Genomic DNA, 12,269 nt, shown 5'->3' with positions numbered 1-12,269 from the left:
AAAACCATGGAAGACCAGAATAGACATTCTTGATATTCGTAATGTTTTTAAAAAATCCTTTCAGGCTCTCTTTATACATCATAAAGCAGCAAAATAAGGACAAAGTTATTTAAATGTGCAGATTACCTTTAATATGCAATGGCAAGTTTGTATACTGAAATGTGTTTGTATAGTTAAATGTGTGATTGTAACAGCAATTGATGTTTGCTTAGACAGTGAGTATAAAAGATCAAATACTTTCAGAAAGGCTGGATTTGGGTTTCAAATCAAATTATTCACTTCCCTATTGTAATTCCGTAGCGTTATACTGAGCAGTAGAATGGAGGAAGTTGAGACAGATCAAAAATTGAATTCTGAACACAAAGCAGAGGACCAGCTCTTCTAATTAGAATTTCAGACGATCAAGAGTACCCCTTTTAATTGCCTACTCTCCCAGGACAGCAGAATCAGGAAGTGTTCGACATGTGACTTCCTCTCTCATGTCTGCTCCTGATGACATTAAGGAGATACCAATGGGGTCTGAAGAAAATACCTCTACCCCACCACCCCCCAATTTTCCTTCTGGCCTTCAACCCTCTTTGACCAGAAGGAAAGTTACTATAATGTGTGATCCCGCAAGACAGAAAAGAGAGCTCAAACAGAGGGAAATAGAGGACAAAGAGGTGAATGCACAGTGTTCCCTGCAAGTATACAGGCAGGAATGCAAGTGTTCTGAAAGCCGAGGGAGGAGATTCCCAACAAGTATGGAGAAGCAAATATATTATAGGACAACTTTTGTTTACCTAGAGCATCAGCAAATTGGAGCATGCTATAATTTCAAAAGTGTAAGCTTTTGCTACGAATATAGAATTAAGGGAGGTTAAGGCAAAAAGAGAGAGCTAACAAGACACCAGGATAGATTAAATTTATAGACTGATAATTGGTTAACGTGATTCAGTGTATAGTAATGAGATTAGGGATGAAAAATATTTTGATGGTGCCTGTCAGTACCACTATAATTAAAAAAAAAAAAAAACAGGAGTACTTGTGGCACCTTAGAGACTAACAAATTTATTTAAGCATAAGCTTTCGTGGGCTGCAGCTTACTTCTTCAGATGCATAGAGTGAAAAACTATAATTAAAGTTATGTCAACATTTTCATTATAAATCCTTCCTCAGGACTTTATTTCTTACCTGGAAATTTTTTTTCCCCCAAACCTAGATAAATGTTGGCATAATTGTTTGTCCAAATGGAGGAATTTATTTTAAAAACAAGAATTACAATTAAGCGCAACAATTTTAGAAAAAAAATTGGCATTATTATTCAGCTAGTTTTAAAAAAAACAACAAATTTCACAGGCAGTCTAATGTGAAGTCTTGGCTTTCTAGTACAGATTTGAAATAGCAGAGGCCTCAAATTAAGCTACTGCAAAGCATCATTTCCAGACAGTTTCACCAAATTTTGTCACTGCATGTAAATTACACTTTAATTACAAGATTACACACTGTAACTAACCTTAAATTTTCATGTAAAAATTCATACCCTGTGGAAATTCATATAAAAAACTTAAAACCACAAAAGGAATGTATTAATCTGTTCAAAAACAAGCACAAACACTCCCTTCTGAACCTACATATTTAAGATTTTATATTTTGGGATAGGTTATGTTATACAGCACTCAGATTGCCTGCAAGCTTCCATTACGTAGCAGTGCTAATGCACCAGAATCCTGATATACAGCCCCCTCCAACCTGTGCCAGTCTTTCCTAATCAGAGAATACCAAGTCATGCTGATTTATGCAATAGTAGATCTAAAAGGGAAATTGACACATTCAGTGAAAACTATCCCAAAAGGAAGCAGGAGAAAGAATTCTTCTCATTAGAGCATCAAAGGTGTGCATGGGTAGTTTTTAGGCAAAAATCCCAAATTCCAGCACCAAAACATTCCCAATCCAAGACAGACTTTGGGTGTTGAATAAAACTAAAGCCATGTGCTCATTTTCTGATAAAAAGGCAAGTAAAATCTTTGTGAATTGTGCCTAAATCACTAGAAGGTACTGTGTCACTACACAAGGCACCTGTGAAAGTACTTTTAAAATGCTATTTTCTAAGAAAGACAATGAAAAGCAGGATACCTACCTGCTTGATTACATCCTGGAACTATGTTTCCTTAAACTGAAAAACCCTATGTAACACTACAGCAACTTGTGTATTGGCAGTATTCTTTGAAGTTCCAACATTCCAACTTCAGTAAGTATGTACCAAGTGCACCTACAGTAAGGTATGCTTGTATTTGCCGCCTACATAATGAAACAATTAATTGTCCCCCTAAGGACAGCTCTTTCCCATCTTCTTCTACCTGTCAGATCATTCTTTTCCACAGAAATTTGGAACTGTATTAAATTCAAAATCTTAACTTCTGGATTTTATATGCAAACACTAAAATACAAGTTAACTGAGTGTTGCAGTAAATTTCCAATACCTTCATTCAATTTTAAACAAATCTATTTACTTAATATTTATAACTTTAGACTTAAAACACATCCTGGCTACTAGATCTCTTATGACACACTGGATCAACATTTCATAAGGGAATTGCTTTTTCAACAGAAGCCTTTAAGATCTGCTGTTTTATATACTGAGGATGTTTATTTTTATATATCCACTTCAAGTTGGGCCAGCTATCAATAGATCTGCTTCCTAATTAAAGAGTAAAGTTTTTAGGCTTGTCAACTTGGACAGCATATTTTAACTTCAAAAAAGTTAGATACTAGTCCTTTAAAATGGTGATAGAAAGAGGTGAAGAAATCATTTCTAGTTTATTATCCTTTGACTTGATTTACCTAGTGACTGGTAGAAAAAGTTGTGTACTTAGTATCAAACAAAAAATGTGCATACTCTGTACACTCAAGTGCATGCCGAGCTGAATAAGGTACACAATATGATGTCCCAAAAGAAGCTGCAGAAACACATTTAGTTTGAAACAACATACAACAGAAAGTTTATGATTTACTTACAACATGCTCGAGGCTATTTTTCCTTCATATTATTAGATACCCTCCCCATAAATCCCTTGTTCCAAGTCTATTTGTATTGTTTCCCTGCACTATTCTCAATGCAAGTACAACAACCAAGTTCACAGTATATCCTACTCTTTCAGAGGATATGGATGTAGTAGTATTTCCATTCATTTTATAAAGCCACCACAGAGAATCGCCACTGCTTTCACAATCTCAGTGGGTTTTCTACACTTAGCAATACGTGCTGAAAAGGGATCAAGAGACTTGAGGCTGCTGCAAGGAAAAAAGAGATTTGATTTCTTACTGTTCATTTGTAGATCTACCAAAGAACAAGTCATTAAAAAAATAGCTTCTCATACTCCCAACCCCAGATCCTTTCCTCTTACTTCCCAAGATGAACTCCCCTCAATGCCAGATTTCCCTTTGGTTATTCCCCCATAAATCTAATCTCTTAACCATTTACAACAGCGCAATCCTCCTTTACATAATTCATATCACCTCTACTTTCTCTTGTTACCCATATTTAAATGGAAAGTATTAAACTTCTGTCAGACTTTCCAATGTTATTCTTTGATATGTATGGATTTTTTCTCCCCACCACATCAACCACCACTTTCTGTGGATTTATATTATGCATCCAAAACAGTATTTCACAGCTAAGGAGACTGAGACGCATACACAAAGCTAAAACATTATGTTACAATGGACATATAATTCGGGAGATAAGTGTGATGTGGAGTGTATTACCACCCGCTAGAAGCCAAAACACAAGAGAAATAAGTGACATTTTTAAGGAGCATGTTGTTCTTTACGAAAGGAGGGTGCCCATGCACTTTGAGAAAAACAAGACACTGAAGGGAGCATCTGCTAATGAAGTATCTCTGAAAGTTATTGTACATTATTTCAACACCACAGAGACAGGGTTAAGAGAAAGTTACCTGAAAATACAACCACAATGAGTTGCAAACCTAAGCCTCACTAACTCCTTAGGGTCCCATCCCACAGTCTACCCAAAACACTACCTTCTCCTAGAGAATGGGCACCAGAAAGTGAACAAGGGAGATATCCAAGGGAGACCCAAAGGGAGGAGCACATCTCAAGGATAACAACTAAAAGAAGTATCAGAGGGGTAGCCGTTTTAGTCTGGATCTGTAAAAAGCAACAGAGTCTCCTGTGGCACCTTTAAGACTAACAGATGTATTGGCGCATAAGTTTTCGCGGGTGAATGCCCACTTCGTCGGATGCACGTGAGGGTAACCACATCACAGACCTGGCAAACTTTGTGGCGTTAAGAGGGAGAGCTTGCTAAACATCCCTACTTGTATGTTACCCTTCAAGATTGCATATGACAAACTGGGTCTTATGCCTGCACCTGCCACAGATTTACTGCATAACCACAACAAAGTCATTTAACCTCTCCGTGCCTCAGTTTCCTCAGCTATAAAATGAAAATGATACTGACCCAGCTCTGACAAGCACTGCAGTCTATGGACCAAAAGCACTTACAGAAGCATTATCTTAAGAGCGGGGGAACTGAAAACAGAAGTGCATCCTTCTTGATCCGAACTGGGGGAGTGAGTGAGGGGCTCAAAAAAAGGCAAGTATCCTATCCAATGGGGCAGAAGAGTTGGATGGGGAGCGAGCTGGGTGCTGGAACACTTTGTACAGTGGAGGTGCTGAGAGCCATTGAACCAAACTGTAAACCCAGTATAAGATGGAAACCACTTCACCCCCCGCACTCCTAGCTCCAGCACCGCTGGGAGTGAGGGCTGTGGAGGGGGCGTCCTCCAGCAATAGCCTGGGGGGGGCGGGGAGCAAGGGCTGACGAGGAAGAGGGCACACTCCAGCAACAGCCTCCCAACGGGTGAGGTGCTGGGGGGGGGGCGGGGAAGCACACCCCCGCGGGCAGCGGAGCAAGGCGGGCTACGCCCCCCCCGGGGACGAGAAACAGGCTGCACCGCCCCCTTACCCAGCCCAGGCTCCCGCCGCGGCCGCCCTCCCCAGGTCACGGCCGCTGCCAGCTACACCCCGAGCTGCTCCCCGCCCCCCAGCCCGCTCCGTCACCCCCCCCCCCTTACGTGTTGTCCTGGTTGAAGTTGGCGAAGAGCAGCTGGCCGGAGCCGGCCTCCCCGCTCTGACTGGCCAGGTTCATGGCGCCTCCCTGAGCGGCGGGACCCCCGGCCGGCGGGGAGCTTGGGGGTGCGGGCTCAGCCTCAGCGGCTCCGGGCCTCGCTCGACTCCGACCGCCCCCTCATCCCTTCCAGCGCCTTGTTTACGCTCCGGTGGCCGGAGTCTGAGCGCGCCTGCGCCATCCCGCCCCCATTCCCCAGAACCTCTCAATCCACACAGGCGCTGTCGGCTCTCCGCTACCGCCCGGCCACCGTACCTTGGTGCGCAGGCGTTTGTGCGGGCGGCTCGCGGTTACGTTTGAAAACTGCGCATGCGCTCGCGGGGCACGTTGCTAGAGGGCGGCTCGCAGCTGTCCCAAGCTAAGTGGGCTCTGGCTGGGTCAGCGGATGGATGGGAGACGTGGTGCGCTGGGGTTCGCAGGAGCGGGTTTGCTTCCCGCAGACCCTAACGAGGCTGTCAGTTATGGGGGCACCATACCTCTGTTTCCCTGCCTGCTTCTTAAGGCTGGGATGGGTGTGTTAATCGCTGCATGATGCTCTGCCCTTAGTGGGGCCCCTGATAACACCTGCTCAGGTGGGTATCATGGTGGCTGGGATCCCATGACTAATACCCACTGAACAGGTGCCCTGGGTTCTATTTCTGGCTCTGCTACTCACCTGCTTTAGGCAAGTCACTTTGCCTAGGGTCACTATCCACCTTTTATTTGAAGGGACCCTTATTTCATTGGCCCCACGCTGGGCCTCCGTTTTCCCTCCCACTCTCTTATATAGTTTTTATGCTCCTCAGGGCGGGGGCTGTCTCTTCCTGTGTTTGTACTGTGCCTGGCACAATCCGGCTCCAATCTCCGGGGCATGGGAAGGGGTTCTAGGCACCACCAGAATACAAGTAATAGAAGCCCATCTGGGTTTCTAACATGCCAGTGAAGAACATCCAGGTGTGTACGCACTGGTTTATTGAACTGTGGGATCAGGAATTCATGTTTACAACCCCCCCCCAGTTTTCTAGATATCTTCCTAGACCTTGCTAAAATTGTGGGAGGAGCAGTTTCCCTCAGTGTTAACAGCAGCATTAATAACCAGAGTTAGCTCTTTTATAGCCATTGTCATTTGTAGGTCTCAAAGTGCTATACAAAGGACAATAAACATTACTCCCTTTTGCAGATGGGGAAATAAAGGCACAGAAACTTGCCCAAAGTCCCATGATAGTTCAGTTGCAAAGCTAAGGATAGAATTTAGGTATATCAACTTCCATGCTAGCACCTGGTCGATTAGACCACAGTGATCATCTATCAGTAAGATGTGGCTTCATTTTCTTGCCATAATAGTATTCACCCGCTCAGCTGCAGCTCTGGAGTCTGTCATATTCCTTTGCTTTTTCAGTGGCTTCTACTATGGGCTCGTTTCAGGGCCTGCACACTGGTATGTTGGCAACCTCTAACGTTAAAAAATCATGAGTTAACTCACCAAAAGTCATGATTGAAAATAATAATATTTTAGTTCTTTTTCTTTGTCTTCTGGTTTTTGAGGCTCCAGAGGGGGCAGGGCCCAACCCCTGCTGGCAGCCCCAGCAACCAACACCAAGGTGATGCACCAGGGAGGGAGAGGAGTGGCTACTTTGCCACCTGACACACACTCCCCTCTCCACCCCACCCCACCCATCACAACCCAGGAGGCTGTGGCCACAAGAAGAGCCCTTGGTGGCTGCATTTGAGAAACGCTGGCTTAGAGGAAGCTTCTGAGTTTCCAGCGAGGTGCTTGCTTTTGACCCAGTGTTTTCAGCTGGGTTAACTAGAGCACAAGGAAGTCATATGACTTGTCTGAGATCACAAAGTGAGTAAATCACCCAGCTGGGCTTAGAAAATAGGGCTGGGATGTTCAGAAGAAGGAGACCACAACTGGGGCCAGGTTTTCAAGAGTGCAGCATGTCAGATGCATGTTAGTTACTGAGCCCTTTCAAAAATATGTCCATTAGTGTCAGCGTATTTGGTCACAGGAAGAGGCAAAGCTTTAATTTGATGTCCAGGCCTACCTGGTTACATTCCCCTCCCCCACATTCTGTATCCCTGCTGTATCCTTTCCCAGGGTGCAAGGCTTTGGACTGGTCAGGGAACTCCCCCCTTTTTCACTGCTGGCCCTGTTGCTCTTCTGTCTCCAGATCACTTTGCAGTTGGTGCAGTTCATCTGTGTGTTTGGTTCCCCCCTTCCTGTTTTGGTGCCATCGTCAAACTTGAATTAACACCTGAAGAAGCTGTGCACAGGGCTTGCTTTTCTGAGGGCAGGTGGTCAGTGGAGTCTCTGGAAACACAAGGAGAGTCCTGGACTGGGCCAGTATTGGCAGGTGTAAGGCCCAGTGTGTCTGGTTGCCAGGCAGCGAACACCTCCACCCAGCAGTAGCTGTAAGCAGCTTGCAATCCCCTATTCACACTCCACCACAGACCCAGGCCACAGGAAGTCCTGCCTCAAAGGGTTTGATAGACTGCAGCCTCATGATGCCCGATTGGCTCCCCGCTCTATATAAACCCAAGGGGTGTTCCAGGGAGTGTCCAGGTAATGGTGTGGATTGCTAGCTAGCTATCTGCCATGTCCACACAAACTCCCAAAGTTGACCTTGGCTCTGACTTGGACCTTGATTCCTGCTTGAATGCTGGAATACCCATGTGGACCCTGGTACCCGGTATTGACCCTTGACCTGTCTCTGGCTCTGCCCCTTGGCCTAATTATTGGCTCTGCTATTGACTCTGAACCCTAGTGATTGTTCCTGCCCACTGAGCTCCCGCCACTAGCCCTGCCTACCTTCATCCGTGAGCCTGACAACAGGAGGTATCAGTGACTGAAAAATGTAGGAGGCTCCAATATCATGGCTAGCTCCATGGACCACCTGGAATTGTGGTGTGGAATACCAGGGGGCCCACGGTTTGAGAACCATTGCTCCATTATTAGCAATAATCATTATTTATATTACAAATAACCAAGGACGAGGCCCCCACTGTGCTAGGCCCTGAACAGCCACATCAGAAAAAGACACTCCCTGCCCCAAAGAGCTTACAGTCTAAGGAATTGCTCTACTAGCTTAAGGATCCGTGTGGCATCTTTCATTAAACCAGCTTTAGCCGGGCAGACTTAAAGCAGTATTAAAGACCTTACAGGTCCGGTTTATCGCTCACTGACCTGCTATCTGTTCTCCGAAGATGGTTTCCTTCCTGCCCCTGCCAAGGTGATTGATTTTACGCCGCAAGTCCCCACCACCCCTCTGGCATGCGTTCTGATCCACTAAATTCTGCACGCAAGTGCTGGCAGTGTGTTTAAATGTGCCGGTAACCTGTAGAGCTCTCTTTCTCTATGGCAGCTTTGGGTCCTTGCTTGCTTCTGTAGTATGTATTATTTATCAGCAGTAGCTCTTTGAGATCTCTCAGCTGATCAAACCTGTCACCTTGCTTGTTCTTAGGCTATGAGAGCAGTGAGACAAAGCGGAGCAGCTCTGACCTTCTGGGACGTGCACGATAACACTCCTGACAAGCAAGACATGTGGCAGGGAAACCGCTGAGCGAGCTATTGTCTTTTTCAGTTAGGATTAGTGAGTCAGAGGCAAGGAAATGTCTCCTTTTAAACACAGCCTCAGGACAATGAGTGTCATTTGGATGGGATGGTTTTAAAATATTTATAGCTTGTATTTTAATACTCTGCCCTTCTATTCCACCTTCCATCCAGGGGTTTTGAGTCACTTCACAAGTACTAATTAGATAAGCCTCACAGCACTTGTATGAGGTGGGTAATTAGCATTACCCCCATTTTACGGATAGGGAGAACTGAGGCACAGATTGGTTAAATGACTTGCTTGAGGTCACAGAGTGAGCCAGTGGCAGAGATTCAGTCTCCTAACACCTAGCCTTATACTTTATGCACTATTATTATTGTGTATATTACTGTAGCGCCTAGAGACATCAGGACTTGATTGTACATAGGGCACTGAATACATAGTAAGAAGCAGTCCCTGCTCTGCGAGACTGACAGTCTAAATAGATAAGGGTTGGAGGGAAACAGAGGTACAGAGATTTTCCCCAAGCTCACACAGCAGTCTGCAGCAGATAAAGGAATAGAACCCAGGTCTCCTGACCCACCGTCTCTTATCCTAGTCACCAGGCCTCTCATGCAGCAGACCACCTTGCCTACATATGGCTTTCAAACCCACCAATGAGTATGAATGTGCATAGGGAGGGTGATCTGTGTTTGGTTGGAGGGAAAAAAGTTTCACAAAAGGGTTAATTTCCCCATGTCGTTTTTCTTTATTGTATGGCTCAGACATACAGAAGAAATGGGATAAATAGGCATGTTTGTATGGATGTACAGACTGAAGTGTGTCTATATGTGTGATTGATTTGCAAGTATATATACAGCAGGTGTCTTTGCAGTTCTGCTTTATACCACGGGAGGTCACTCAGGCATAGCAGATTGGACAGCAAGTGACAAGGCAGGTGAGGTAATATCTTTATTTGGACCAACTTCTGTTGGTGAGAGAGACAAGCTTTCAAGCGAGTGACAGTCTGCAACACGCTGTGCTTTGAATCCTCACAATCCATGAGTCGCGGTGTACAGACTCACGATCAGATCGCTGCTGGGTGTAGGCAGGCGTATGCTATGTATGCCAGACAGTATAATAATGTCTCAAGGTCAGAGTTACTCATGACAACTGACAGATTTTTTCCCAGCTGGGCTTTTGTTAACATTACTACAGATCTGTGTCTAACTGTGCATACTTGGTTGTTATCATTATTTAGTGTATGTGTTACACTAGCACCCAGAGGCTCCAGTCAGGACTGGAACCCTGTTGTGCCGGGTGCTGTACAAACATAAAATAAAAGGCAGTACCTGCCCCAAGGAGCCTACCATCTAAATATAGTTACCCGTGGTCCTATTGTGAGTAATGGCGTGCCTGCCTGGGGAATTATGGGTATGCTACAGGTGAGGTAATGGCTATGGATGGTCAGTGAGGGCACAAATTTCAATTTACTAGCGATTCCCCCTAACTACAAGGAAGAATAACAGCCTAGAAGAGTCAGGCACAAGCTTTTTCAATTCTCAATTAAAAAAAAAAGTCTGGTGAGGCAGGCTGGAAAAATCACAATTAAAGCAAAGAGTGGGATTTACACTTCAATGATCGTTGTCAGGAAAGCAAATGTCCAGGACCGTACATTTTCAGGTGCACCAATACTAGGGCCAGAAATAGCCACAGACATGCAGATGACCCAGGACCATAAATACTCAAGCGCACAGGTGGACAAGACAACAAATAGCTTGTTTTCAGGTTCATCAATGCCCAAGATCACAGATACCCATCTCCCCCTTTGCACTGGCACAATGGCTGAGAGCAGTGGAGATGGATTTGCTCACATTCCATAGCTGGTCACAATTTAGGACTGAGGATGGGATGGGATTCAGGAGACTGTTCCCCATTGTAGCTCACATTCCCTCTTGTGGTCCAAGTTTGTTAGCATTCCGAACACTTCTGGACACTCACCTTTTTTCCAAACCTTTGATGGATGGTTCTAAACTGCAGCACAGTCTCTTCCTCCTTGCTTTTCTGATTTATAAATTGATGGTGATTCTCTGCAGCATCCAGAAACCAGCAGTTATTGAAATTAGATGCCATCATGATAGGCACACATTCGAAACAAGGAAAGGTTAAAAAAACTGGACATGTTCTTCTTGAGAGAAGACGACTGAGGGGGGCCTGATAGTCTTCAAATATGTTAAGGGCTGTTAGAAAGAGGATGGGGATCAATTGTACCCCATGTCTACTGAAGGTAGGACAAGAAGTAACGGGCTTAATCTGCAACAAGGAAGATTTAGGTTAGATATTAAGGAAAACTTTTAAATTCTAAAGGTAGTTTAGCTCTGGAAGAGGCTTCCAAGAGAGGTGGTGGAATCCCCATCACTGGAAGTTTTTAACAATAGGTTGGCCAAATACCTGTCAGGGATGGTCTAGACTCAGTTGATCCTGCCTCAGCACAGGGGGCTGGACTGGAGAACTTCTCAAGGTCCCTTCCAGCCTTACAATTCTTTGATTAGAGGATTCTATGAAATAAAAGAGAGAGACCACCTTGTTCCTTCTGCTTGTGCGTTATACCTCTTCCCCCACCCTGTATCTGTCTTGTCTGCTTCTAATCTAAACAGGGCATGGACCTTCTCTTTGTTCTGTACCTATATAGTGCTAGAACAATGAGGCCTGGTCCCGGACTAGGGCTCTTAGGCACTACGGTAATACAAATAATAATAGACATAACTAAATAAACACCCAGGGGTACAATTCTCCTGTTCCGGGATATTAGTAACTTTCCATAACTTTAGTGGGAGTTACTCATATCTCAGGGGAAGTGAGACCCAGGCCCTAGAGCACAAATACTCTGGGGAAGGTATCTGAACATAGGGCATGGCAGGGGAAGGCGGGTCCATGTGGGCTGGTCTGCCCAGCTCATTTGATCGCTTGGCTGGGATGTGGGTGAATTTCTCCATTTCCCGCCCTTGAGATGATATTCAGTTCAATGCAATTATCTGTCCACCAAGAGTCAGATGAAGCTCTAGCTCTGGAGTTATTCCGCAGCTTGATTTGTGAGATTTTAGTTGCTATAACAACTGAATTCATGCCTCAAAAATAGGAACTTATTTTTCCTTCAATTTGCCTTTTGCCCTCAGAACCCAGTCTATTTTGGTCCTGACAGTTCATTTCAGGTGTCCCTTGCCAATGAATTCTGCAGCCCCACAGGCTGCTCCACTGGGGATGGGCTCCCACAGGGACCGCACTTTCAGTTCATTAAGCATTACTTGCCGACGTTTTTCCTTCTCCCAAAATGCCTGTATTATGTCTGATGAAAGGTAAAGGAGCAAATAGACATCACTAACGAGCCCTGGCAAAAGCTTCTCCACAGTCATGAAAGCTGGAGAAGCAATTTGAAATAAATCTCTCAGTGTGAGCAGCAGGCATCTAGGAGCAGTTCTCAGAAATGATCTTAAGGCGAGGGTCAGTTTTGGATCTGGGGTCTGGATACTGTGGTGCTGACTGCTAATGGTAGGAGAAGGAGATCAGAAAGATGCTATGGATTTACCCCTTTTCCTTGCCCTCTGACTTGTTCCATCTCAGGGCAA

At 44.8% G+C, this 12,269-nt stretch overlaps 1 protein-coding gene across 2 annotated transcripts in view; it reads right to left on the bottom strand.

The window, feature by feature from the left end:
- Positions 1-5,389, bottom strand: part of WIPI2 (WD repeat domain, phosphoinositide interacting 2) — a 40,246-nt gene extending 34,857 nt beyond the window's left edge. Inside the window, exon 1 of one of the 2 annotated variants that reach the window (XR_006175133.2) lies at positions 5,079-5,300. Coding sequence is in view for 1 of the 2 variants with exons in the window: in XM_005289079.5 (XP_005289136.1) it covers positions 5,079-5,152 (74 nt within the window). In the remaining variant the exon portion in view is untranslated. Of the gene's footprint in view, positions 1-5,078 lie in introns of both variants that reach the window. The other variant, XM_005289079.5, reaches the window with a different exon arrangement.
- Positions 5,390-12,269: the final 6,880 nt, after the last annotated feature.

Source organism: Chrysemys picta, chromosome 10, assembly GCF_011386835.1.
Source record: "Chrysemys picta bellii isolate R12L10 chromosome 10, ASM1138683v2, whole genome shotgun sequence".
Classification (NCBI taxonomy): domain Eukaryota; kingdom Metazoa; phylum Chordata; order Testudines; family Emydidae; genus Chrysemys; species Chrysemys picta.
This window is presented reverse-complemented; position numbering and strand designations above follow the sequence as displayed.